This window comes from Motacilla alba, chromosome 13, assembly GCF_015832195.1.
Source record: "Motacilla alba alba isolate MOTALB_02 chromosome 13, Motacilla_alba_V1.0_pri, whole genome shotgun sequence".
Taxonomy (NCBI): Eukaryota; Metazoa; Chordata; class Aves; order Passeriformes; family Motacillidae; genus Motacilla; species Motacilla alba.
The window spans coordinates 2,060,309-2,087,408 of record NC_052028.1 but is presented as its reverse complement, the minus strand read 5'-3'; the positions used below and the strand labels follow the sequence as shown (position 1 = coordinate 2,087,408).

At 57.6% G+C, this 27,100-nt stretch overlaps 3 protein-coding genes across 3 annotated transcripts in view; all 3 read left to right on the top strand.

Annotated features, from left to right (window-relative positions):
* LOC119706656 (protocadherin gamma-A6-like) overlaps positions 1 to 27,100 on the top strand; it is a 206,834-nt gene that overhangs the window by 134,943 nt on the left and 44,791 nt on the right. The window lies entirely within an intron of this gene.
* On the top strand, positions 6,435 to 10,770 carry LOC119706637 (protocadherin gamma-B5-like). Its single transcript, XM_038150553.1, has 2 exons — positions 6,435 to 9,019; positions 10,588 to 10,770. The coding sequence occupies exons 1-2, from the start codon at positions 6,554 to 6,556 to the stop codon at positions 10,768 to 10,770; spliced, it is 2,649 nt and encodes an 882-aa protein (XP_038006481.1). The 5' UTR covers positions 6,435 to 6,553.
* Positions 11,008 to 21,139, top strand: LOC119706382. The gene is given in 3 exon segments (XM_038150003.1): positions 11,008 to 13,452; positions 18,169 to 18,650; positions 18,652 to 21,139. Coding segments are annotated over 3 exon segments (5,415 nt in total).

Here is a 27,100-nt window from a genome sequence, read left to right as displayed (position 1 = left end):
CGGCTGGAGAAGTCTTTTGAAGATTACTACCGCGTGGTGACGGCGGGAGAGCTGGACCGGGAGCAGGTGTCGGAGTACAACGTGACGGTGCGGGCGGCCGACGGCGGGCGGCCGGCGCTGCAGAGCAGCGCGGTGCTGGCGCTGCGGGTGCTGGACGTGAACGACAACGCGCCGGTGTTCGCGGAGGAGCGCTACAGCGCGCGGCTGGCGGAGAACAACGCGGCGGGCGCGCTGGTGCTGACGGTGCGCGCCACGGACGCGGACTGGGGGCAGAACGCGCGCGTGCGCTACCGGCTGGCGGAGGGGCGGGTGCGGGGCGCGCCGCTGTCGTCGTACGTGTCGGTGCAGGCGGAGACGGGCGCGCTGTACGCGCTGCGCTCCTTGGACTACGAGCAGCTGCGCGAGCTGCAGCTGTGGGTGCGTGCGGAGGACGGCGGCGCGCCGGCGCTCGGCAGCAACGTGTCGGTGCGGCTGGAGGTGCTGGACGAGAACGACAACGCGCCGCAGGTGCTGTACCCGCCGGCGGCCGCGGCGCTGGGCTCGGGCGCCGCGTGGTCGGGCGTGGAGCTGGCGCCGCGGCGCTCGGAGGCCGGCGCGCTGGTGGCCAAGGTGGTGGCGGTGGACGCGGACGCGGGGCAGAACGCGTGGCTGTCCTACGAGCTGGCCAAGGCCACGGAGCCGGGGCTGTTCCGCGTGGGGCTGCACAGCGGCGAGGTGCGCACGGCGCGCTCGCCGCTGGCCCGCGACGCGGCGCGCCACAGCCTGGTGGTGCTGGTGCGGGACCACGGGCGGCCGGCGCTGTCGGCCACGGCCACGCTGAGCGTGGTGCTGGCCGAGAGCGTGGCCGAGCTGCTGGCCGAGCTGGGCAGCGCGGCCGACGAGGCGGCGGCGCCGGGCGAGCCGGCCGCCAGCCTGACGCGCTGGCTCGTGCTGGCCGTGGCCGCCGTGTCGTGCCTCTTCGTGGCCTTCCTGCTGCTGCTGCTGGCGCTGCGCCTGCGCCGCTGCCACCGCCGCCAGCTGCTGCCGCCGGACGGCGGCGCCTTGCGCGGCGTGCCCGTGTCGCACTTCGTGGGCATCGACGGCGTGCGCGCCTTCCTGCAGTCCTACTCGCACGACGTGTCGCTCACGGCCGACTCGCGCAAGAGCCAGCTGCGCCTCTCGGCCGCCGCCTGCTGCGACACCCTCCCGGCCCGGCCGCCGCCCGACGAGCCCGCGCCGCTGCTCGGGGACGAGGACCCTGCCGGCGCTCCTCCCGCGGATTCCGCCTCTCTCCCGGTGAGTTACTCTTGCCCGAAGGCAAAATTTCGCTCAGCGTTGCTTTAGTTCGTCTTGCTACTGGGTGGTGTACGTGTAGTCAGTTCTTGGAAGAGATAGAAGTGATGCTGCTCCTGGCTGCGTCATTTTTTCGTGTCTTTGATTTTTTTCTTCTGCCGGGTCCTTTCTGGTTTTGTCACCTTACCCGTTTCATACAGTCTTCCCCTCTGTGTCATCAGTCTGCTGCCTTGGAGTTGATATTTCCTGTCAGTGGCGGTTATTGAGTGTCAGCACGCAGGGAATGTCAAGGTTTGAGAGTAATCTGTCTTCCAAGTCACACAGGATGCTGAAGTAGGATGATGGCGTCTCTGAGCTGCGACTCTGATGACTGGTTTTAATCAGATGTGCGTATTGCCTAATCAGTTCAGGACATTTTGAAATTCTTACATGGAATTTTAGCAGTGTTTACCAAACTTATAATTTTGCATGCATGTTGTGATCCTTGTTCTCAGTCAAGAGGATTTCTGTGTGCCACTTTTCTCTCACGGTGTCTCATGAAGATAGAGCAACTAAAAACATGTGCTCTGGTGTGATTAGAAATAACTGAAATATGTAAAGGTGATGTACAAGTTCAGTTTGTCTTAGCTTTTGAACGAGGCCTACAGTAGTGGTTATGTTTATTTCCCCTTCTTCTATTGTCCAAAGAAATTCCACAGGGAAGCAGTGGTGGTGGTCTTTTGTGTGACATCCAGAGTGAATGTTCTCTTGACTTTTTACCAGCTAGACACCTTGCTTGAGTACCTGCTACTGAAATACTAAGGCATTGAAGCTTGCTGAGGGAGGTACTTCCTCTCCTGGTGAATATCCATGGCCTGATCTTGGTGCACAGTACCGGATTTATTTTCAGTGCATCTGGGATTTTTATTACATGTTCTTGCAGTTTCTGAAGTTCAGAGGACCCTATGCAAGTTGAGAGGGCTGGAGATAAGAGTCCTGGGAGCTGTGTGTGAAGGTCTCTTGAAAGACACAGGAAATATGGTTTGCTCTTTTCCCTGACCAGGGCCTGGTTGCAGCACCATGCAATGTGAGTTTGATCATCCCAAAGTGTTGAGCTGGATGACATCTTATTCCACCTGTACAGGGAGCCCTGGGAGGTTCTCCCTGTGCGTTTGCATCTTTTCATCAATCTTAACTAACAGCCTAAATGTGTAACACGTACCATAATGGAATATTGGGGAAGATCAAACACTTCACTAAATCCTTAATAAATGCTGGAGTTATGTAGCTACTCTGAGGGCCATAATCTAGAGCTGTATGGGGATGATCCCTTCCACTGTGCATGCGTTAATTCGTTGTAGTGAGCTAAAGGTGGGCCTTTGTCTCTGAGAGTGTGTGGAAGATGACATCTGGTGGAGTTGTCTGTTTGACCTGTATGTGCTTTTCATGTTTTCAGATCTAAAGTAAAAGACTTTCATGGATGTTTATCTGCAGAACATCGCTCTGAGAAATACTCTTTCTTGACAAATATTCATGGTGAGAAGTCAGTGGAAGATCAGTGAGAGATTGGCCTCAGAGCAGGAAAGGAGGGGCTCGCATGCTCCGCTTGGCTTGGTGTGCTTTCACAGCAATCCTAGTGCCAAGGCCTGTGTGACTGAGGGAATTCCCCTTCTCCTGTACCCCAGAATGATACAGAGATGATGAACTTGTCTGCAGACACACCCATGGAAATGCAAACATGCCTCAGAGATTCTGTGTCTAAGAAGTGTCCCTTTTCCAGGTGTACATCCTTGTAAGACTGTGAGGTAAAATCTTGTCTTAGGTGTACTGAGCTTTCCGCAGCCTTGACCAGCCTTCAGAGGTTTCTGATGGATCTTGCTCGTCTGAAGTAACTGCTGACATTTTGTTAGGATTTAAACTGTTTGTGTGTGGAGAATGTGGGCACGGGAGGATAGTTTTGATAGGAAATTCTGATTTGGGGTCTTGAATGTTGAACATTGCTTGAGATGAGTGTGAGCAGAGAAGTTCACCTGTGTGGATCTGGGCTGTGATCCTTATTCTCCATGAGGAGAAGTTGTGTGGGAAACGTGTCTTTGACAGTGTCTGTTTGCAAAGTGGTCTCTGTTGGGTGATGTTTGAGCACACTGAAGTTTTGTGTCACACAGAGACAGGGCAGATAAGAGTTTGCTGTGGCGTAGTTTGAACTGTCTGGGAGGTTGGTATAAACATTGAAATTCCCCTATTTTTATTCCCATAGTTTTGGTTCTGTGCACTTTTCTTGTTTTCCAAAGAACTTAGAGAGCCATGCCTGTGATCTTTGGTGTAAAGTCCCGAGTGATCCTCCTGTGTACTTTTTGCAAGGTAGACGATGCTTCTTGTGTACCTGCTCCACTTGACAAAGTCTGAACTGTTAAGCCATGGTTCTTAACTTCTGTGGCTTTCCTGTTCCTTCCTTGTTTCTTATGTTCCACAAGTAGGCCTTGGTTTGGCTGATAGTCCCTGCAAGTAGAGATCTGTTCAGATTATCAGGTGGTGGGACTTGTTCTTATCTGTGTTCACCCATGGAGGTGTTCAGCTGCCAGTCGAAAGGCTTTGATACATTTATATTTCCCAAGAATATCACTGGATTGCACGTTATTCTGCTTGTGGCTGCCGTCCAGCCAACTGTTGTTTACTGACCATAGTGCAACTAAAAGTTGTGAATGCAGAGCGAGGAAGGTGAGGGACAAGCTCGGAACGAGGAACATGGATAGGCCAATGTGTTTCTGGATGAGCAGTGGTTTGGTTTCATGCCTGATGCCAAGGCCATTTCTGTTACGATCCCGATTTCCCTGTTTTGAAAGGCAATGACAAGGAGGTATTAGAACGTGTGAAGGTGGAACAAGGATGTCTGGGTAGCATGGCTTGTGATTGTTGATGGCTTGTGAGAATCCTCCTCTATCCATCTCTGTGTCCCTGGAGCATGATGGTACACGGTATCTTCACAGGTGTAATTACACTTCCTTTCAGGCCTTTGTTTCTGGAAGTCATGGTTCATTTTGCCTGTTTCTGGAGAAAAGGCATTTTGCTTTAGAAGATGCAAGGATTTTTTAGCAGCAAAAACTGTATTCAATCACCTAAACCAGGATTTTTGGTGTGAAGAAAATTAAGAAAAATCTAAAAAGGACTCTCTCATATCTTCTCATACAAACAAGGCCCATTATAAAGTGTTTACATTGAGAGAATTTTATTTGTAGGGGAGTTAACGGGGCGCATTATGGAAAAACTACACATGAGAGCTGATAATGACTTCATAAAATGAAATTAGATGTGTACCATCCGAATCATTTTGCTTCTGCTCAGGAAGTACCTCTTGCTTTGCTTGTTGTTTTGAGCGTGACCTCAGGGTATCTGATCTCACATGGAAGGTCCCACCTGTTCCTGTTGTCCAAGTGCAGGTGGAGCTCAAATATCTCAATGCCCAGCTGGAAACTCCCCATGGGTGGGGTCTTCAAGGGCCTGTCCTTGGACCGATACGTTCAGTATCTTTATCAGTGACCCGGCTGATTGGGGTGAGGGTGCTCTCTACAGCTTTGCAGCTGGCACCAAGCTCAGTGGTGCCGCAGCTTGAGCAGAAGGATGGGATGTCATCCGCAGGGACCTGGGCAGTCTGGAGGAGTGGACTCATGTCAGCCTCATTAAGTTCAACAAGGTGGAGTGCAGAATCATGCTCCTGGGTCAGGGCAATCCCCTTGCAGTACAAACTTGGGGGATGGAGAGCTGCCCTGAGGAGGAGGACTCGGGGTCCTGGTGGGTGACAAATGGGATATGAGCTGGCAGGGAGTTCTTGCAGGCCAGGAAGTCAGTCCCATTCTGGGCTGCGTAACAAAGAGTGGGGCCAGCAGGACAAGGGAGCAGCAGCTGACAGAACAAGCAAGAGAGTCTTAAGCTGAGCCAAGGGAAATACAGGCTGGATGTTAGCAAGGAAGTTTTTAATGTAAAGAATGATCAAGTACCGGAGGTGTCTGCCTGTGGAGGTGGTGCAGTCACCATCCCTGGATGTGTTTAAAACAAGACTGGATGTGGCACTGGGTGCTCTGGTTTAGTTGAGGCGTTAGGGCATGGGTTGGACTCGATGACCCTGAAGGTCCCTCCAGCCTTATCCTTCTGTGATTCTGTGATTTTCTGTCTTCACTGTGCTATTGTGAGACCTGTCAGAGTATGTCCAGAGAAGGACACCAGAACGTGTCAAAGGGATGGAACATCTCTGCCACACAGATGGGCAGAGGGAAGCCCTTCAGCCTGAGGGGAAAAGGTGCTGGGAAGAACTTACTGTGATGTTTACTATGTAGAATGAGAAAAAGAGTTCTGGAGAGAGACTTCTGATAGGGCCCATCTTGATAGGATAAGGTCACTGGTTTGAATCTGAGAGGAGGTGGGTTTAGCCTGGTATCATGTTTTTCATTGAGGGTGGTGAGAAATAGGAACGTGTTCCCCAGAGAAGATATTGATATACCCTGTTTGAAAGAGTTCAGGGCTTTGAGAAACCCGAGTAGTGAGGTGTGGACTACCTGACCATGAAGATTCCTTCACACCCAAACCATGACAAGATGGAAATGACTTTTCCTTCCATGTGATCTGAATATTATTGACTATTCCACACTACTGCAACTATTCCCTTCTAGGTATTTTTCCCGATTATTATAACTAATAGAAATATCCCAGAGTACTAAAGAGCTTTTAAAGTCTTCCCCACCGGTACTGTCGCATCTTTTTCTAATAGTTGTACCTTCATTTTAATAACAGTAGGTGACTTTATTACTCTGCCATAAATATTTGCTTCTGGTTATTCACTGCGGCAAAGGGAGATGATCTAAAAGTACCAAAATCGCCTTCTCAGATTTTATCTCCTTCGGTGTCGCATAAGGACAGAGCTTCTGCGCGGGCGTTTGGCAGCGGGGAGCGGCGCCGGGGCCGGTGCAGCCGCTGAGCCGCGCCCAAAGCCGGGCCCCGCCGAGCGCGGCCATCGGGCGGCTGCAGCGGCGCGGCGGCGCCTCCGGGTGTCGCTGTTGGCCGCCGCCGAGCGGCGCTGGAGCCGCCGCCGCCGCCGCCGCAGCGTCCTGCCCCCGCAGGCTGCTCGCTCGCCCGGCGCCGGCCACAGCGGCAGCGGCAGCGGCCGCAGCAGCGGCGGCGAGAGGCGGCGAGAGGCGGCGCGCCGAGCTCGGTGCCTTTCGGCGGTGTCGGCGGCGGGCGGCGAGAGCGGCTGGAAGGGCGGCGGGGCGGCGGCAGGAGGCAGGAGCGCGGCGAGCGCGGCGGGCGGAGAATGGCGGGGAGGCGGCGGCAGAGGCGCGGGCCGGGCGGCGGGCGAGCGCTGCTGGCCGCGGTGCTGCTGTGCGTGTGCTGCCGGGCGGCGGCCGAGCGGGTCCGCTACGCCATCGCCGAGGAGCTGGGCAGAGGCTCGCTCGTGGGGCCGCTGGCGCGGGACCTGGGGCTCAGCGCCGACGAGCTGCCGGCGCGCAAGCTGCAGGTGGCGTCTGCCGGCAAGAAGCAGCTGAAATACTTCACGGTGAATGAGGAGAACGGGAACCTGTACGTGAACGAGAGGCTGGACCGGGAGGAGATGTGCGGCGACTCGGCGACCTGCTCCGTCAGCTTCGAGGCGCTGGTGCACAACCCGCTGAACGTCTTCCACGTCGACGTGGCTATTGAGGATGTGAATGACAATTCCCCGGTCTTCAGCAAGGCTGCTCTGGAACTGGAAATCACAGAATTGACGCTTCCCGGTGCTCGTTTTCCACTGGAGACGGCACGAGACGCTGATGTGGGAAGGAATTCGCTGTTGACTTACCAACTAACCAGCAGCCCGTCCTTCTCACTGGCCTTAAAAGAGAGCCCTGACGGAGGCAAGCAACCAGAATTGGTGCTGGACAGAGCCTTGGACCGGGAGAAGCAGAGTTCCTTTGAGCTGGTGTTGACGGCAGTGGACGGTGGGGAACCTGCGAGATCCGGGACTGTCCAGGTTCTCATCAACGTCACAGACGCCAATGACAACCCACCCGTGTTCAGCAAAAGCGTCTACGAGGCGCGAGTGGCAGAGAATTTACCAGCGGGGTCACTGGTACTGCAGGTTCAGGCGAAGGATGCAGACGCTGGCACAAACGGGCAGGTGTCCTATTCCTTCGGCAATGTCCCTGACGCTATCAGTGCGCTGTTCACTGTCGAACGGGAAACTGGGGCGGTGAGGACGGCGGGTCCCCTCGATTTCGAGGAGAAGAGCAAATACGTCTTTGGCCTGGAGGCGAGGGATGGCGGGGGTTTGGTATCACACTGCAAGGTGCAGATCGACATCATAGACGAGAACGACAACGCGCCCGAGATCACGATTCTTTCACTCTCGAGTCCCGTGCCCGAGGACGCTCCGGTGGGCACCGTGGTGGCCGTGCTGAACGTGAACGATCCTGATTCGGGCGAGAACGGTCAGGTGTCGTGCGAGCTGTTGGGCGAGGCGCCGCTGTCGCTGGTGGCGTCGTCGGGCGGCTCGTACAAGGTGGTGACGGCGAGCGCGCTGGACCGCGAGCAGGCGTGCGAGCACCGCGTGACGGTGGTGGCCCGGGACCGGGGCAGGCCGGCGCTGCGGAGCAGCAGGGAGCTGGTGCTGGAGGTGTCGGACGTGAACGACAACGCGCCGGTGTTCGAGGAGGCGGCGTACAGCGCGTACGTGGCGGAGAACAACGCGGCGGGCGCGCTGGTGCTGCGCGTGCAGGCGCGGGACGCGGACGCGGGCGCCAACGGGCGCGTGAGCTACTGGCTGGCGGGCGGCAGCGCGGGCGCGGCGGGCGCGGCGCCGCTCGTGTCGGTGGAGGCGCGGAGCGGCGCGCTGTACGCGCAGCGCTCCTTGGACTACGAGCGGTGCCGCGAGTTCGCGGTGGCCGTGCGGGCGCAGGACGGCGGCTCGCCGGCGCGCAGCTCCACGGCCACGGTGCGCGTCTTCGTGCTGGACCGCAACGACAACGCGCCCAGGGTGCTGTGGCCGGCGGCGGCGGGAGAGGCGGCGGCGGGAGGGGCGGCGGCGCCTTTCGAGGTGGTGCCGCGCTCGGCCGAGGCCGGCTACCTGGTGGCCAAGGTGGTGGCGGTGGACGCGGACGCGGGGCGCAACGCGTGGCTGTCGTACGAGCTGGTGGCGGCGTCGGAGCCGGCGCTGTTCCGCGTGGGGCTGCACAGCGGCGAGGTGCGCACGGCGCGCGCCGTGTCCGAGCGGGACGCGGCCAAGCAGCGTGTGGTGGCCGTGGTGAAGGACCACGGGCAGCCGGCGCTGTCGGCCACGGCCACGCTGCACGTGGTGCTGGCCGAGAGCTTGCAGGAGGCGCTGCCGGAGCTGAGCGAGCGGCCGGCGGGCGCCGAGGCGGCGGCGGCGGCCGAGCTGCAGTTCTACCTGGTGCTGGCGCTGGCGCTGCTGTCGGCGCTCTTGGTGCTGAGCGTGGCGCTGGCCGTGCTGGCGCGGCTGCGCCGGGCCGGGCCGCCCGCCGTGCTGCGCTGCCTGGGCGCGCAGCGCTTCTCGCTGGCCGGCGCCGCCTTCCCGGCCGACTTCTGCGAGGGCACCTTGCCCTACTCCTACAACCTGTGCGTGGCGCCGCCGGCCCGCGCCCCGCCCGAGGCCGCTTGGCCGCCGCCGCCGCCGGTGCCCATCCTGTCGGCGGAGGAGCTTCTGGGCGGGGATTCCTGCCACAAGCCGAGCCCGAGCAGTAACCTTCTTGTGGGAGAGCCGCCGGCCGACCCGGATGCACCGCAGGTCTGTAAAGAGTTCGCTTCTTCTGGTTTTAAAAGTTTCCGAATCGTCTTTGTTTTCCCCGGGTATTCTCTGCGCGGTGTCAGTGGGGATTCGTCATCTGTATCCCCACGTAGCAGCGGAAGTTTTGAATTTTATCTCGGTCACAGCTTCACGTGACAGGCTTTGATTATTGCTCTCCTTTCGGCTCGTAGCGGCGTTTCTCAGCGTTCCTCCATGTTTCTCGGGGTCGTGTTTTCGTCAGTTGCACAGTCCTGTCTCCGTGACGGACTGAAGTAAGGAACGGCTATCCCCCGTTCACTGAGAGCAGGAAGCACTTGGTTCTTCCTTGGTCACAGGTTCAGCTTCAGGCTCGAGGTTTTGTCTTCAGCACTCCAGCTCTGTAATCTAGAATGTGTTAGCAACATTGAAAGCAGATTGGTGTTCTGTGGAAGGAGAATGGCAGATTCTGCATGACGGAATGGACGAAAAAGGAAAAATAGAAAGCACTGACATATAGTGTTGGAGATATTTCCTTCCTGATTGATTTGTTCAGAAAGGGTGTGCTTCGAGCTCGTGTATAGCTTTACCGTAACCCGTTCTTTAAAATTGTTTTGTCCCTGTTATATTTAGCAAGAAAACGAATATGGAAAGTTCTGTTCTTCATCCTGAGTGACAAAAGAGATTGTCGGGAGGAAATGCAGTAGTGAGGCTTGATGGCTTCTTTTATGTGTCCTGGCTGAGGCAGTTCGATCTCTTTTGCTCTTCATGATCTTTATTTCGTACACTGGTGAGAGTGTTGAAAGATTTCTGTTTCAGAGATTTTTTTTTCTATCATTTTTTCACATAAACGTTGGGTATTTTAGTAGATCACAAATATATCAAGATCAGCAAATGTTTGCATTTCTGTTTACTAGGATAGACCTCTGAGATATGAAGGGATGCCATATCAGGGGGATTGGCCAGAGGAGGGTTTAGGCGCTTGAATCAAGCCCATTTGCACATTGAGTAGTGGTCAGCACAGTTTCACTTGTTGTACTTTTGTTCTCCGGTCCCATAATTATTTACTTGTACACCTGACGTACGAACGTCCATTAGAGATAGTTAGATGAGTAGTTGACTAACGAGCTTCAGTGCTTCACACAATGATTAATGAAAAAAGGAAACCGGCAGTGATTTGATTAAATGTAAATCTGTATGAACTAAGGTGAACTAGTTGTATCGTTGGAGAAGATTATAAATATTTGAAGTCCTGAAACTTTCTTTTGAGAGTTTCAGCTGCATCATTATTTTTACCCGTAATTCAATTCTGTAACAATTGGCTCCCTGACTTCAAGAAGTATGCAATTGCCCTCATCCCGCTTGTGTTAAAGAACTGGTATCTGTTTATTTGGGATATGATCTCTTCCCGTTTTCTCTCTCAGAACCTCTTGCTGAAGACGCTTTTTAAAAAATGATACGACTAGCAATAAATTATAGGATAAAGTTCGAAAAAAGAGTTTTATTTTAGATATAATGACATTAATAACTGATGAGTTTCCCGTGCGGTTGAGGAACCCCGCCCACGGAATGCCTCTGCCGCCCTCCCGAAGGTGATAGCCTGGAGGATGAAAGCAGAGAGCGGCTGGAGAAATGCGGAGGCAGGAGATCGGCGCTGGACGAAAAGCGACATGTCCGTGGCGACTGTCGCCTGTGCGGAGCAAGGCAGGGCGGGCAGCGGCGGGCAGCGCTCGGTGCCTGCAGTGCCGGGAGGAGGCTGCGGGCGCCGCTGTTGACCGAGAGGAGCGAGAGGGAGCTCGGAGCGCCGCAGCCCCGCCCGCTGCGGAGCGGCTCAGTCGCTCGCTCGCTCGTTCCCTGTCCGAACGTGCGGTCCGCGATCGTCCCCGCGGTGCCGGTCCATTGTGCAGCCAGGCGGAGGCAGCGGCAGCTGCGCACGGTGCAGGAGCTGAGAGCATTGAGCGGCAGCGGGATTGGATCGGCGGTGTTGCGGTGCCGGCGGTGCCGCGGCGGCGATGTGCGCGGCGGGGAGGCGCTGGGGCCGGCGGCAGCGAGCTCTGCTCTGGGCCGTGCTGCTGGCAGCGTGGGAGGCGGCGTGGGGGCAGCTGCGCTACTCGGTGCCCGAGGAGATGCCCAAGGGCTCCTTCGTGGGCGACGTGGCCAAGGACCTGGGGCTGAAATTACCGGAGATCCGAGATCGCGGCTTTCAAATTGTCTCCGAAGGTAGGACGAAGTATTTCGCTTTGCACGGGAAGACGGGACATTTAGTGACGGCAGAGAGGATCGACAGAGAGCAGCTGTGCCGGCTGGTGGAGAAATGCGTGCTGCGCTGTGAGCTGATAGTGGAGGGACAGATGCAGGTTTACCGAATCGAAGTGGAAATCACGGACATTAACGACAACGCACCGAGCTTCAAGGAAAGTGAGGTTGAAGAGAGGATTAGCGAGACGACAGCTCCCGGGTCACGGTTTTCCCTTGCCAGGGCCCACGACCCGGACTCGGGCCGGAATTCCCTGCAGAGCTACGAGCTGAGCGGTGACGAGCACTTCTCGCTGGCCGTGCAGGCGGGCCCCGGCGGCGATCAGCGTCCCGAGCTGGTGCTGGCGAAGGCGCTGGACCGGGAGGAGGCGGCGTTTCACGAGCTGGTGCTGCGGGCGATGGACGGCGGCGATCCGGCCCGGACGGGCACGGCTCGGATCCGCGTGACCGTGCTGGACGCGAACGACAACGCGCCGGTGTTCAGCCAGGCGGAGTACACGGTGCGTGTGCCCGAGGACGTGCCCGTGGGCTCCACCCTTGTGATCATGACGGCTACGGACGCCGACGAAGGGCTGTACGGGGAAATTAAATACTCTTTGAAGAAAGAGGGGGACACAGCTTTTTTCCATGTGGACTCTGAGAGTGGAGCGATCAGTCTGTTGCGGAGCCTGGACTTCGAGGAAGCCGAGTCCTTTGAACTGGAGGTGCAGGCTCGGGATGGGGGAGGTCTTTTCGACGCTGCCAAAGTCACGATCAGCGTCACAGACATAAACGATAACGCACCAGTGATATCTGTGCGGTCATCGCTAAGTGAGATTTCCGAAGACGCCCCCTCGGGGACGGTGGTTGCACTGCTACAATTGCAGGACCGGGACTCGGGGGCGAATGGCGAGGTGCGCTGCTCGATCGACAAAGAAGTTCCGTTCCGGCTGGAGAAGTCTTTTGACGATTACTACCGCGTGGTGACAGCGAGAGAGCTGGACCGGGAGCAGGTGTCGGAGTACAACGTGACGGTGCGGGCGGCCGACGGCGGGCGGCCGGCGCTGCAGAGCAGCGCGGTGCTGGCGCTGCGGGTGCTGGACGTGAACGACAACGCGCCGGTGTTCGCGGAGGAGCGCTACAGCGCGCGGCTGGCGGAGAACAACGCGGCGGGCGCGCTGGTGCTGACGGTGCGCGCCACGGACGCGGACTGGGGGCAGAACGCGCGCGTGCGCTACCGGCTGGCGGAGGGGCGGGTGCGGGGCGCGCCGCTGTCGTCGTACGTGTCGGTGCAGGCGGAGACGGGCGCGCTGTACGCGCTGCGCTCCTTGGACTACGAGCAGCTGCGCGAGCTGCAGCTGTGGGTGCGTGCGGAGGACGGCGGCGCGCCGGCGCTCGGCAGCAACGTGTCGGTGCGGCTGGAGGTGCTGGACGAGAACGACAACGCGCCGCAGGTGCTGTACCCGCCGGCGGCCGCGGCGCTGGGCTCGGGCGCCGCGTGGTCGGGCGTGGAGCTGGCGCCGCGGCGCTCGGAGGCCGGCGCGCTGGTGGCCAAGGTGGTGGCGGTGGACGCGGACGCGGGGCAGAACGCGTGGCTGTCCTACGAGCTGGCCAAGGCCACGGAGCCGGGGCTGTTCCGCGTGGGGCTGCACAGCGGCGAGGTGCGCACGGCGCGCTCGCCGCTGGCCCGCGACGCGGCGCGCCACAGCCTGGTGGTGCTGGTGCGGGACCACGGGCGGCCGGCGCTGTCGGCCACGGCCACGCTGAGCGTGGTGCTGGCCGAGAGCGTGGCCGAGCTGCTGGCCGAGCTGGGCAGCGCGGCCGACGAGGCGGCGGCGCCGGGCGAGCCGGCCGCCAGCCTGACGCGCTGGCTCGTGCTGGCCGTGGCCGCCGTGTCGTGCCTCTTCGTGGCCTTCCTGCTGCTGCTGCTGGCGCTGCGCCTGCGCCGCTGCCACCGCCGCCAGCTGCTGCCGCCGGACGGCGGCGCCTTGCGCGGCGTGCCCGTGTCGCACTTCGTGGGCATCGACGGCGTGCGCGCCTTCCTGCAGTCCTACTCGCACGACGTGTCGCTCACGGCCGACTCGCGCAAGAGCCAGCTGCGCCTCTCGGCCGCCGCCTGCTGCGACACCCTCCCGGCCCGGCCGCCGCCCGACGAGCCCGCGCCGCTGCTCGGGGACGAGGACCCTACCGGCGCCCTCCCCGCGGATCCCACCCCTCCCTCGGTGAGTTTCTCTTCGGTCCAGATTTTCTCCACCACGCTTTCTCCTCGTGCTGTCGAGCACTTTCTCCGCCGTGTTCTCTGCCTCGATCAGGAGATTTTGCTTTAAAGCCTGGTGAAGTTTCCTTTGGTGAGAAATCTGAAGGCTGGTGCCCGTTGCTGTCGTTATGTGAACATGGGGTGGGTCCTCAGCCTTCCAGTTAGAGAACAAGGAAAGAGAGCGAAGGCTGCTGCTGGCAGGCTCTTGGTTAGGTCGGAGGTTTGGGTGTTGATCCGGTTCCAGGTGTGGTTCCCCTGTGTCAGCTGTGCTCTGTAGAATCTGTGTTGCTGTCAGCTTTAGCTCTTGTGAAGGGATGAATCTCGTTATTAAGAAATACAACTTTATAGCAGGCTCCTGTGTGTTACCAAGAGCACATGTGCTCGAATACGGTAGAATGTGTCTTGAACCAAATGCTGTTGGCTTTGTGTGGAACCTCTCTGCAAGTTCTTTTTGGCCATTATCACTGTCCATGATACACAGTGAAGGTCAGCAGGAATAGTGTTTGCATCATCCGTGCTTTGGTTGTGTCGCCAAGAGAGGATTGGACCCGGCAACAAGTGGTCTCTGATGATGTATGTCTGCCAGTTAAGAACATGAAGGATCCTCTTGAAGTTGTGTCTCTTTGAAAAGCCTGAGGGTGGCTGCATGTGGAGGAGGAATTGCAGGAGGAAATGGCAGAACTGCTTTGGTTGGTGCTTGTTTTCTAAGGTAGAGCTTTGTCAGATGGGGCTGGATGAGCCTTGGCTAGAAAAGATTTAGCGTGGCAAGAGAATTGCGTGGATGGGAAGGGAGAGATTGAAGGTGCAGCAGGAGATACAAGGTTGTCATAGCTCCCTGTGAGCAGATATTCACTGAGTCAGTGTCTCTTGGAGACTGCTGGGCTTTTCCTTGGAGACCCAAGAAGTCTCTTCAGAGAACTTCAGTGAGCAGCAAATGCAGCTGGCACAGCACAGAGATGTACAGAGAGCTGTGTGAACTTGGCGGTGGGAAGAAAAATGGTCTGTGGAGCTGCGCCCCCAGTGTCACGTGTTTTTGAGATATTTGGGTGAAGGGACACCAGGGATGGTGTGAAGGGTTGGAAATCTGAGTGCTGTGAGCCGTGTGTGAATGTCTGCTGAAAGACTCCCGGGAATGTTTTCCTCCATTCCCTGTCCAGCTCCTATCTCTAGGATGAAGCAATGTGAGGTTCATGTCCCCAGAGTAATTGTCTAGAAGATCTGCATTCCAGCTGCATGGAGAACCCTGTGAGGTTCTTGCTCAGTGTTTTCATGTCATCCTAACTGAGTCACTTCAAAGCTTAATTTTGTACTTATGCCTGATGCTGTATGGGAATTGCAAGCTGTGTTTTCAGTGTCTATAAACAACGGCGTCGATCATCTACTCTGAGTTATATAACCCAGCAGAGTGTTGTGAGCTCTTCAACTCTGCAGGTGTTGACTTTGAGTCTCGTTCTTCTGATGATCTGAAGATGGTTCTTTCATGTTTGTAGGTAAAAAGGGAGAGACTTCCATAGACATGTTTCTTGAAAATGTCTCTGTAATAAATGCTTTTCTTGTCCCATGGCTAGGGTGAGATGTCAAATCGTAGCAATAGGAAGGAGATACTCTCCGAGCAACTCTTCTTTTGATGGAGTCTCTCTAAATTGTGAAGGTCTGTGCTGAGCACGGGAGCTGTGAAGGGTTAGGAGGGAGTGCTGGGTGTGTGGTGTGTGAGGAGGTCCTGGTGGAGACATGGCATGTGTTGTGCTGATGCCCAGGGCTATTGCTGGCCCTCTGAAAATGAGTCAGGAGGAGCCTTATGATTTCCAGTTGTGTGGTTTGGACTGAAATGGCCCAGTTTGGGCTCCATGTTCCTTTGCATCGGGAGTGGTAGTCTCACATCCTGTGAGGAGTCCATGTGCTGAAGCATGGTGGTGCTGCCTTTGAGGTGATACTGGGGTGTGTGGGTCTGTGCCAGAGCTGGTAATAATTTATGGCCTACAGGACATTTCCCACTTGATCAAATAACTGGGAGAAGAGAATACTCCTAGTTGTGATGCTTGGGCTCTGAGAAGCTGTGCACATGAGTTTTCTTCCAGTGGTGTCTGTGTGCAAAGTTGGCTGTCCTGTTGTGTTTGGAGAGAGAGAAGAAGTCTGTGTCTCCAGAGGCAGGGCTGGTGCTGGAGTTCACTGTGCTGCAGTTCAAAATGCAGGAATGAATGGTGTCCAGTTCTGTTTGTGCCAGGAGTTAGCTGAGGCCCACAGCTGTGGTTCCAAGCTTTTTCTTCCTCTTGCTATCCAAGGACATGACAGTCTGGGGCCTGTGTAGTGAGCTCCTGTGTGAGGCCCCTGTGTGTTGGTTCCAGTCCAGTTTCCTGGGCTGTGTATATACTGCAGCTGAGCAATCTGCAAGGGGAGGCCGTGACTGATACTCTCCTGGTGTTTGCCCATTCTTGGCTGGGTTGATTTCAATTGTCTTTGATATATGTGAGAGTGACTTTGTGTCCTGTTCCTGTTGGGAGAAATAGATGTAAACATGACATTGGTAGTCTTTGCTTCTCTGTGGAACAGAGCATGTGATAAAGAAGGGGAGCAGATTCCCTCTCAGCCAATGCTGTGGTGAGCCATTCTCAGCTGGATGACTGCTGATCTTTTAGTAGGGTTGTTTATCATTTGTGTGCTCTGGAATCCCTCAGCTCCTTCTCCTCACGGTGGTGAGCAGACAATTGTAGCTCCGTTCATGGTGTGGCTGCAGTGCATGATCACCTCATGATAGATTTGAGCAGGGAGGAGATGGCCACAAGCAAAACCTGAGAGTGGCCTGGTGTGGAAGACAGAGCAGAGAGGGGAGCTCTGTGTGTGAGGCTGGAGAAGAACTCGGTCATTGCCGTGCTTGTCACATGTCGTGGATGACACCAGGCTGGGCCTGATGGAGGGCAGTGTGATTTGAGTTGCTTCTGTTGGGCAAGGGAGACCTAGCAGAAGTTGTTGCATCTGTCCATTTCCATGTGTTTCCAAGTCTTGCCATGCTGGTTGTGATGAGCTCAGGCTCAGGGTGTCTGATCCCATGTGGAAGGTCTCCTCTGTGCCAGCTGCCCGAGTGCAGGTGCAGCTCCCACTCACACCTGTGATGTTGCAGCTGTGCAGAGGAAGGGTTTCATGAGCACTCCTGGTGTGCTCAGGCAGGAACATTTGGTCTGTGCTGTAAAATGCAGAATCATCTCTGCTGGAGTCATCAAAGGGCAGAGTGGCCGCCCAGCCCAGTCCAGATTGCCCCGCGCAGAGCAGGGGCCAGTGGGAGAAGGTGTGCAGTGTCCCCCAGGCCATGGCCCAGAGGAACATGCTGGGCAATCAGCTGGAGGCTGTGAAATGGCTGCGGAGCAGGCTGGAGAGGCAGCTGCAGAGAGTTACAGACGGTGGCTGCGTGTCCAGGTGGAGAGCAGTGACTTGTGCTGTCCCTCCAGGGCCTGACTGGGCCCAGTTGTGTTCCGCAGCTTGGTGGCCGATGGCATTGAGTCACCTTCAGGCAGCTGGCAGCTGACACCGACTGGAGCTGATTCTCGGGAGGGCAGAGATGGCAGCCAGGGACAGGCTGGAGAAGGGGCCCCGTGCAAGCATCATGGAATGGATCAAAGTGCCAGGTGCTGCACGGGGCTGGGGCAATCCCCAGTTTCCAGAGAGAGTGGGGGATAGGGAAGAGCTTTGCAGAGAAGCGCTTTGTGTGATTGGTGGGTGCTAAGGTGGGACATGAGCTGCCCATGGGCACCTGCTGCTCCCTCCAAGAGTGTCCTGCAGTGCATGACATGCACTCTGCCCGGCAGGTCCAGGGAGGTTCTTTCCCCCCTCTGAACTCTTTTTGTGAGAGCGTAGACTGTGTGCAGGTGTTGGGCCAACATCCCAATGGACAGGCCAGAGTTCGCCTGGAAGCAGCCTGAGTGTTGGAGCATCTCTGCAATGCAGAAGGACTGCAGGAGTTTTCTGTCTTCAAGGATGGAGAAATTATTCCTCTGTTCATATTTTTAAAACCTTTTTATTTTTTTCTGTTTTGATTTACAAGTACAGTTCTAGAAAATATGCACAGGTATCTTTTTAAGGGGGTCTTTGGTCATAGGATAGCAGAGAAATGCTTTGAACTAAAAGAAGGGAACTTTTGATTAGGCAAAACCTCTTGATGTGGGTTGTGAGAAAAGGGCAGGTATTGCCCAGAGAAGTTTTCGATATGCCTCCAACGTTCAAATCTAGTAAAAAGTGTTCCAGCTCATGGCACAGGTATGGATTACGTTACCAATAATAAGTTTAAGGTGGAACGTGAAAACATTTTTTGGCTCTTTGAGGAACTCAGCGTTGCTTTGCACTTTCCATTGTCAGGTTCTCAGATATGGAGATGCAGATGAAACAACCTTAATGAGTCAGAATCCAAAGAGTAAATGTTATTTTGTTGCATTGGCATGGGGGATGCTTACATTGCTTTAGGCTGATCTAGATCTCAGTTCATCTCAAGAAATGAATAACATAATGAAAACTAATTTAAGACAAGTTACAGAGTGTGAAAAAGCTCTTGAAGTCTTCTCTATATTATCGGTTATTGCTGGTGTTAATGGACCATTATTTTATTAAGTGCGGCTTAATTCCATTCTATACTGCCCTGCCATGAATATTTCCTTCTGCCTGTAGAATGTGACTGAAAAGAATGCCCTGAAAGCACGCGACAGGACATGTCAGAGAGAAACGGCTCGGAGTGGAGTTACGGAAGTTCTTCTGCGCGGGCGGTTGGCAGCGGGGAGCGGCCCCGGGGCCGGTGCAGCCGCTGAGCCGCGCCCAAAGCCGGGCCCCGCCGAGCGCGGCCATCGGGCGGCTGCAGCGGCGCGGCGGCGCCTCCGGGTGTCGCTGTTGGCCGCCGCCGAGCGGCGCTGGAGCCGCCGCCGCCGCCGCCGCAGCGTCCTGCCCCCGCAGGCTGCTCGCTCGCCCGGCGCCGGCCACAGCGGCAGCGGCAGCGGCCGCAGCAGCGGCGGCGAGAGGCGGCGAGAGGCGGCGCGCCGAGCTCGGTGCCTTTCGGCGGTGTCGGCCGCGGGCGGCGAGAGCGGCTGGAAGGGCGGCGGGGCGGCGGCAGGAGGCAGGAGCGCGGCGAGCGCGGCGGGCGGAGAATGGCGGGGAGGCGGCGGCAGAGGCGCGGGCCGGGCGGCGGGCGAGCGCTGCTGGCCGCGGTGCTGCTGTGCGTGTGCTGCCGGGCGGCGGCCGAGCGGGTCCGCTACGCCATCGCCGAGGAGCTGGGCAGAGGCTCGCTCGTGGGGCCGCTGGCGCGGGACCTGGGGCTCAGCGCCGACGAGCTGCCGGCGCGCAAGCTGCGGCTGAGCGACGAGAAGCAATACTTCACGGTGAATGAGGAGAACGGGAACCTGTACGTGAACGAGAGGCTGGACCGGGAGGAGATGTGCGGCGACTCGGCGACCTGCTCCGTCAGCTTCGAGGCGCTGGTGCACAGCCCGCTGAACGTTTTCCACGTTGATGTGGAGATCGAGGACGTGAATGACAACTCCCCGGTCTTCAGCAAAGCTGCTCTAGAGCTGGAGATTGGTGAATGGACTCTCCCCGGTGCTCGCTTTCTGCTGGAGATGGCCCGCGATATGGACATGGGCAGCAACTCTCTGCTGACTTATCAGCTCACCAGCAACCCATCCTTCACTTTGGCCATGAAGGAAAGCCCTGGTGGAAAAAAACAGCCGGAATTGGTGCTGGAGAGAGCGCTGGACCGGGAGAAGCAGAGTTCCTTTGAGCTGGTGCTGATAGCAGTGGACGGCGGGAACCCCGCGAGGTCTGGGACTGTTCTGGTTCTTATCAACGTGACAGACGCCAATGACAACCCGCCCGTGTTCAGCAAAAGCGTCTACGAGGCGCGAGTGGCAGAGAATCTGCCAGCGGGGTCGGTGGTGCTGTGTGTGCAGGCGAAGGATGCGGACGCGGGCGCTAACGGGAGAGTCTTTTATTCCTTCGGCAACGTCCCGGAGAGCATCCGCTCGCTGTTCACTATTGACAGTGAGAGTGGTGAGGTGAGGACGGCGGGTCCCCTCGATTTTGAGGGACAGAGTAAATACAGCTTTCGGCTGGAGGCGAGGGACGGTGGAGGGCTCACTGATCTCTGTGAAGTGCAGATCAACATCACCGATGAGAATGACAACGCCCCGGAGATTACGATTTTGTCGCTTTCGAGTCCCGTATCTGAGGACGCTCCGGTGGGCACCGTGGTGGCCGTGCTGAAAGTGCGGGACAGGGACTCGGGCGAGAACGGTCAGGTGTCGTGCGAGCTGTCGGGCGAGGCGCCGCTGTCGCTGGTGGCGTCGTCGGGCGGCTCGTACAAGGTGGTGACGGCGAGCGCGCTGGACCGCGAGCAGGCGTGCGAGCACCGCGTGACGGTGGTGGCCCGGGACCGGGGCAGGCCGGCGCTGCGGAGCAGCAGGGAGCTGGTGCTGGAGGTGTCGGACGTGAACGACAACGCGCCGGTGTTCGAGGAGGCGGCGTACAGCGCGTACGTGGCGGAGAACAACGCGGCGGGCGCGCTGGTGCTGCGCGTGCAGGCGCGGGACGCGGACGCGGGCGCCAACGGGCGCGTGAGCTACTGGCTGGCGGGCGGCAGCGCGGGCGCGGCGGGCGCGGCGCCGCTCGTGTCGGTGGAGGCGCGGAGCGGCGCGCTGTACGCGCAGCGCTCCTTGGACTACGAGCGGTGCCGCGAGTTCGCGGTGGCCGTGCGGGCGCAGGACGGCGGCTCGCCGGCGCGCAGCTCCACGGCCACGGTGCGCGTCTTCGTGCTGGACCGCAACGACAACGCGCCCAGGGTGCTGTGGCCGGCGGCGGCGGCGGCGGCGGCGGGAGAGGCGGCGGCGGGAGGGGCGGCGGCGCCTTTCGAGGTGGTGCCGCGCTCGGCCGAGGCCGGCTACCTGGTGGCCAAGGTGGTGGCGGTGGACGCGGACGCGGGGCGCAACGCGTGGCTGTCGTACGAGCTGGTGGCGGCGTCGGAGCCGGCGCTGTTCCGCGTGGGGCTGCACAGCGGCGAGGTGCGCACGGCGCGCGCCGTGTCCGAGCGGGACGCGGCCAAGCAGCGTGTGGTGGCCGTGGTGAAGGACCACGGGCAGCCGGCGCTGTCGGCCACGGCCACGCTGCACGTGGTGCTGGCCGAGAGCTTGCAGGAGGCGCTGCCGGAGCTGAGCGAGCGGCCGGCGGGCGCCGAGGCGGCGGCGGCGGCGGCGGCCGAGCTGCAGTTCTACCTGGTGCTGGCGCTGGCGCTGCTGTCGGCGCTCTTGGTGCTGAGCGTGGCGCTGGCCGTGCTGGCGCGGCTGCGCCGGGCCGGGCCGCCCGCCGTGCTGCGCTGCCTGGGCGCGCAGCGCTTCTCGCTGGCCGGCGCCGCCTTCCCGGCCGACTTCTGCGAGGGCACCTTGCCCTACTCCTACAACCTGTGCGTGGCGCCGCCGGCCCGCGCCCCGCCCGAGGCCGCTTGGCCGCCGCCGCCGGTGCCCATCCTGTCGGCGGAGGAGCTTCTGGGCGGGGATTCCTGCCACAAGCCGAGCCTGAGCAGCAGCGCCCTGACGGGAGAGCCGCCGGCCGGCTCGGATGCACCGCAGGTCTGTAAAGTGAATTCTTTCGTTCTGCGCCTTTATATAACGGCGTGCTGGTGGCCGTGAGCTCTTGCGTTATTTTTCTTCCCTGAATCTGTTAGTGGTTTCATTTTATTTCATGATGCCGTGAAATAATCCCTTCTCATGTTCCTTTTGCATAAAGTTTTGCGAACGGGTAATTGCTGCCTCATCTGATGTAAGACTGGTAGGCTCAGCGGGCACTTCTTGCCGTTCGGCAGTTTTGAAGCACATTTGCCTTCGTGACTCATTCTGATTTAGCTGAATTTTTTTCTTTAGGAAAAATTATTTTTTTTTTAATTTGTTACTTGTTATTAAGGCGGAAGGTGGATCTTTATTGTGTAGAATGAGATGCACATGACGGGCTTGGTGTGGATAGTGTCCCTTCCCGACATTTTTTCGTCGAAGCTGTGTGTTTGGATCTTCTGATAGGTGGACCAAAGCTCTTATTTTGAGGGAAGGCTGCTGTGGGAATGCTTACACTATTGAGTCGGGTTAATTAAGGATTTCAAAAAAGCTCTTTGTTGGTGGGGCCAGCTCTGTATTTATTGCCTGCTAAGTACCCGAACTCTGTGCCCGACTTAGTTCCATTATCGTCTAGGTCATGCCGGTACTTGACTTAATACGCAAGTATTAAGTCATCAGAGTGAGCATTGTCATGCCTACATTGAGTAAAATTGTAATGAAAAATTGCCAAGTTGTTTTTGGAGAACGGGGAATAACGCACTTTTATTAGGAGTAGTTTGTGATGTGCAGGCTCAAGATTGCAACGACCTTCCCTGCAGTGAGCAATTTGACCAATTCAGTGACCAATTTGAACATTGACTGTTCATGAGTAGTTTTCGTATTCTATAACACTATTTTCATCCGCTGAATGTTCTGCAAGCACGACTGGTATAAAAACTGGAATTGGTGGAGGAGTTTGCGCTTTCGGACGTATGCAGTAAAAAACTTGATACCCCAGACGTCACACTCGGAGATAGTTTCATTCATGTTATGAGGTCATGATGAAGACATTTTCCCGCGCGGTAGCACTAGCATAGTCACAGGCGGAATGTTACATCTTTCACGTCGTCCCCGGCGGAGGATGACACCAGAGATCAACTGTAAAAAAGCCGAAGCAGGAGGTCCGCGCTGGACGAAAAGCGATGTCTTCTTATCGGTTATGTCCCGCCCCGCGAGCTGCCCGTGGGCCGGGCAGGATCGCAGCGCCGGGCAGCGCTCGGTGCCTGCAGTGCCGGGAGGAGGCTGCGGGCGCCGCTGTTGACCGAGAGGAGCGAGAGGGAGCTCGGAGCGCCGCAGCCCCGCCCGCTGCGGAGCGGCTCGGTGGCTCGCTCGGTATCGAGCTCTGCGGCCGGTGTGTCCGCGGTGCGGAGCCGTTCTATAGCAAGACGGAGGAGCCGGTGGCTGAAACACCGTGCAGAAGCTGGGAGCAGAGTCGGAGCCGGAGCTGTGTCGGTTGGCGGCGAGGAGCTGCAAGAGAACGAGCGGTGCCGCGGCGGCGATGTGCGCGGCGGGGAGGCGCTGGGGCCGGCGGCAGCGAGCTCTGCTCTGGGCCGTGCTGCTGGCAGCGTGGGAGGCGGCGTGGGGGCAGCTGCGCTACTCGGTGCCCGAGGAGATGCCCAAGGGCTCCTTCGTGGGCGACGTGGCCAAGGACCTGGGGCTGCAGCTGCCGGAGATCCGAGATCGCGGCTTTCAAATTGTCTCTGAAGGTAGGACGCAGTATTTCGCTTTGCACGGGAAGACGGGACATTTAGTGACGGCGGAGAGGATCGACAGAGAGCAGCTGTGCCGGCTGGTGGAGAAATGCGTGCTACGCTGTGAGCTGATAGTGGAAGGGGAAATGCAGGTTTACGGCATCGAAGTGGAAATCACGGACATTAACGACAACGCGCCCAGCTTCAAGGAAATTGAGATGGAAGAAAGAATGAGCGAGACGACAGCCCCGGGGTCACGGTTTCCCCTGGCCGAGGCTCACGACCCGGACTCGGGCCGGAATTCCCTGCAGAGCTACGAGCTGAGCGGTGACGAGCACTTCTCGCTGGCCGTGCAGGCGGGCCCCGGCGGCGATCAGCGTCCCGAGCTGGTGCTGGCGAAGGCGCTGGACCGGGAGGAGGCGGCGTTTCACGAGCTGGTGCTGCGGGCGATGGACGGCGGCGATCCGGCCCGGACGGGCACGGCTCGGATCCGCGTGACCGTGCTGGACGCGAACGACAACGCGCCGGTGTTCAGCCAGGCGGAGTACACGGTGCGTGTGCCCGAGGACGTGCCCGTGGGCTCCGTCCTCGTCACCGTCACTGCCACCGACACCGACGAGGGGCAGAATGGACACGTGAAATACTCGTTGAAAAAAGTGTCGGACGTGGCATCGAATATCTTCTATCTGGACTCTGAAACAGGCGCGATCACGCTGTTGCGAGCACTGGACTTTGAGGAAGGCGGTTCTTACGAACTGGAGGTGCAGGCACGGGACGGGGGAGGCCTTTCCGACACTGTAAAAGTCACGATCAGCGTCACAGATATAAACGATAATGTGCCGGTGATTTCTGTGAGGTCGGCACTAAGTGAGATTTCCGAGGACGTTCCGTCACGGACGGTGGTCGCCCTGCTGCACGTGCAGGACCGGGACTCGGGGGCGAATGGCGAGGTGAGCTGTTCCCTGGAAGGGGGCGTCCCGTTCCGGCTGGAGAAGTCCTATGAAGATTACTTCCGTGTGGTGACAGCGGGAGAGCTGGACCGGGAGCAGGTGTCGGAGTACAACGTGACGGTGCGGGCGGCCGACGGCGGGCGGCCGGCGCTGCAGAGCAGCGCGGTGCTGGCGCTGCGGGTGCTGGACGTGAACGACAACGCGCCGGTGTTCGCGGAGGAGCGCTACAGCGCGCGGCTGGCGGAGAACAACGCGGCGGGCGCGCTGGTGCTGACGGTGCGCGCCACGGACGCGGACTGGGGGCAGAACGCGCGCGTGCGCTACCGGCTGGCGGAGGGGCGGGTGCGGGGCGCGCCGCTGTCGTCGTACGTGTCGGTGCAGGCGGAGACGGGCGCGCTGTACGCGCTGCGCTCCTTGGACTACGAGCAGCTGCGCGAGCTGCAGCTGTGGGTGCGTGCGGAGGACGGCGGCGCGCCGGCGCTCGGCAGCAACGTGTCGGTGCGGCTGGAGGTGCTGGACGAGAACGACAACGCGCCGCAGGTGCTGTACCCGCCGGCGGCCGCGGCGCTGGGCTCGGGCGCCGCGTGGTCGGGCGTGGAGCTGGCGCCGCGGCGCTCGGAGGCCGGCGCGCTGGTGGCCAAGGTGGTGGCGGTGGACGCGGACGCGGGGCAGAACGCGTGGCTGTCCTACGAGCTGGCCAAGGCCACGGAGCCGGGGCTGTTCCGCGTGGGGCTGCACAGCGGCGAGGTGCGCACGGCGCGCTCGCCGCTGGCCCGCGACGCGGCGCGCCACAGCCTGGTGGTGCTGGTGCGGGACCACGGGCGGCCGGCGCTGTCGGCCACGGCCACGCTGAGCGTGGTGCTGGCCGAGAGCGTGGCCGAGCTGCTGGCCGAGCTGGGCAGCGCGGCCGATGAGGCGGCGGCGCCGGGCGAGCCGGCCGCCAGCCTGACGCGCTGGCTCGTGCTGGCCGTGGCCGCCGTGTCGTGCCTCTTCGTGGCCTTCCTGCTGCTGCTGCTGGCGCTGCGCCTGCGCCGCTGCCACCGCCGCCAGCTGCTGCCGCCGGACGGCGGCGCCTTGCGCGGCGTGCCCGTGTCGCACTTCGTGGGCATCGACGGCGTGCGCGCCTTCCTGCAGTCCTACTCGCACGACGTGTCGCTCACGGCCGACTCGCGCAAGAGCCAGCTGCGCCTCTCGGCCGCCGCCTGCTGCGACACCCTCCCGGCCCGGCCGCCGCCCGACGAGCCCGCGCCGCTGCTCGGGGACGAGGACCCTGCCGGCGCCCTCCCCTCGCATCCCGCCCCTCCCTCGGTGAGTTTCTTCGGTCGAGTTCCGTCCGTGACGCTTCCTCGTGGTTCTTCCCTGTCCTCTTTTCCCCTGGTGACTCTGTCCTGACTAGCGCAATACTCTGAGAAGTAAAGCATAACCTCCGTGTGCGATGGCTGGTACCTCTTGCTGTGGGGGGGTGGACGTAGGATTCGGATCTCAGTGTTGCTTTTGGTGAACCTTCTAGCAGGATTCGAGCTCTTCTCTGCTTGAGATTCTGTGGTTGAGACCTTTTGTTTTTGTGAGTGCAGGTTGTTGAATTCCGGTCATCTCGCCAGTATTCGCTCTGCTCCTCTATTGTATTGCATTGTAAACAAGTGGAAGTTTGCGTTGTCACTATCAGCTGTGTTCTCGACAGCACACGTGCTTGAGGTAGCGTGAGAGAACATTTTGTTCTTGTCTAGTAATTTTAGGTTCGGTAGAATATTTTTCTTTTGTACACAATCTTATGGCTTTTTTTTCTTTCTTCTCCACCCCTCTGCATCATTATTTGCTCGTGGATATTGTATCGTCCCATCTTATATTTTTTTATTATTTATTTTCCTTTTAAAACAGAGTATGAACTACACTGTATTATGGATTTTTAACAGCAGCACTTTTCCCAAGTCTATCTTTAGTATAATTAATTATCACTCTCCCCATATTCCTTTTCTGTAAATAGTATTTAGGATAAATGTAAGCCATTGTTTGAAATTGAACGTGGACCCGTGTTTTTCTGCTTTGTTTTGGTTTTGTTGCATTTTTTACTTTTGAGGGGGCCTCATTGAGTGTTCCTCATCCAGTATTTGCAGCAGTGTCAACTTTTTGTAGCACTCTGTTTTTTCCAGGAGACCATTCCCGGGCATTTTTTGAGTTTGCTTGCGGCATTTTTTCTTTGGTTGAGTAAAAAGTGAGCTTCACACTCGGGAGTGAGTAGAGATGGTGGAAGAGTAGCACAAATGTTTGCTGCTAATGTTGTAAATCTAAATTATGTATGTTAGCACTGGTTTGTCACCTTGGTGGTGCGTCATCGCTGTGCTCCTGCAAAGATGGAGCTGAAGAACTGGATGTTCCCAGACAGAAGGTTCAGATTAGAGACCATTTGCCTCTTTTTATGCCTTCAAACTATGGGTAATATCTAGAAATTGGAGTGTATTGTCGAGATTTCTGCTGAGATGCGTTACAGGTGGCATGGCACTGCAGGGAAAGTCGAGATACGCTTGTGTGAAGGGTTGTTTGTTTGTCCTTTTCACGTCCCCTTAAATCCTGTTTCATATTGTTCTCTCTCGTGTAGCAGCGCTCAGTCTTTCCATGCCAAGTGTTTAAAGTCGATGCAATGTGGGAGGAAGTGAGTAGCGTACATTGTTAATGAAAGGTGACTTCGTTGCTAATGAAAGGTGACAATAATGAACTACATTGAAAGGTTGTTTTTTCCTTCTGTGCTCCTTAGCAGCCAGCGAGCACAATCCCGAGTTAGTGCACCTGGAGTGATTTAGTGAGAATGAGCTGATTGTCCACGAGAAGCCTCTTGTGCCAAACAAAAGTAGATTTCCAGAGGATTGTTTCTGTTCTATGGGCAACTTTTGTCTGTGTTACTCTTCGCCGTTGTGCCTTTTTCAGAGAGATGGTGCTGTAGCCGAGGGTGCAGCGACAGGAGGTCCTAACGTGCCTAAAGTTCATTTGCCAATGTTGATTTCTTGATCACAGCACTGCTCACAGGTTTGGACTCTTAAGAGTATTTTCATCGTGAACTGCTTATTGGTGGAAGGCTTTTCCAAACGTCAGTCATCTGGTTTTGTATTTATCGCCGTTGTCATACAACACAGAGTTTTCAATTAACGTTAATTACTTGAAAGCAGTGTCTAATTTATGTAATACAACAAAGGGCGAGGAAGGGGAAGGTTCTATTTCAGTACTTTCTCAGCATTCTCTCTCTGAAACCAGAGTGTGGGTGCTTCTTACTGCAGAGGAAGAGCCTGTTCTCACAGCAATGCTGAGGCCAAGCGATCATTTCCTAATAACTGCTACAGCAGAAGAAGATATAAAAACTGAGTCTTGTA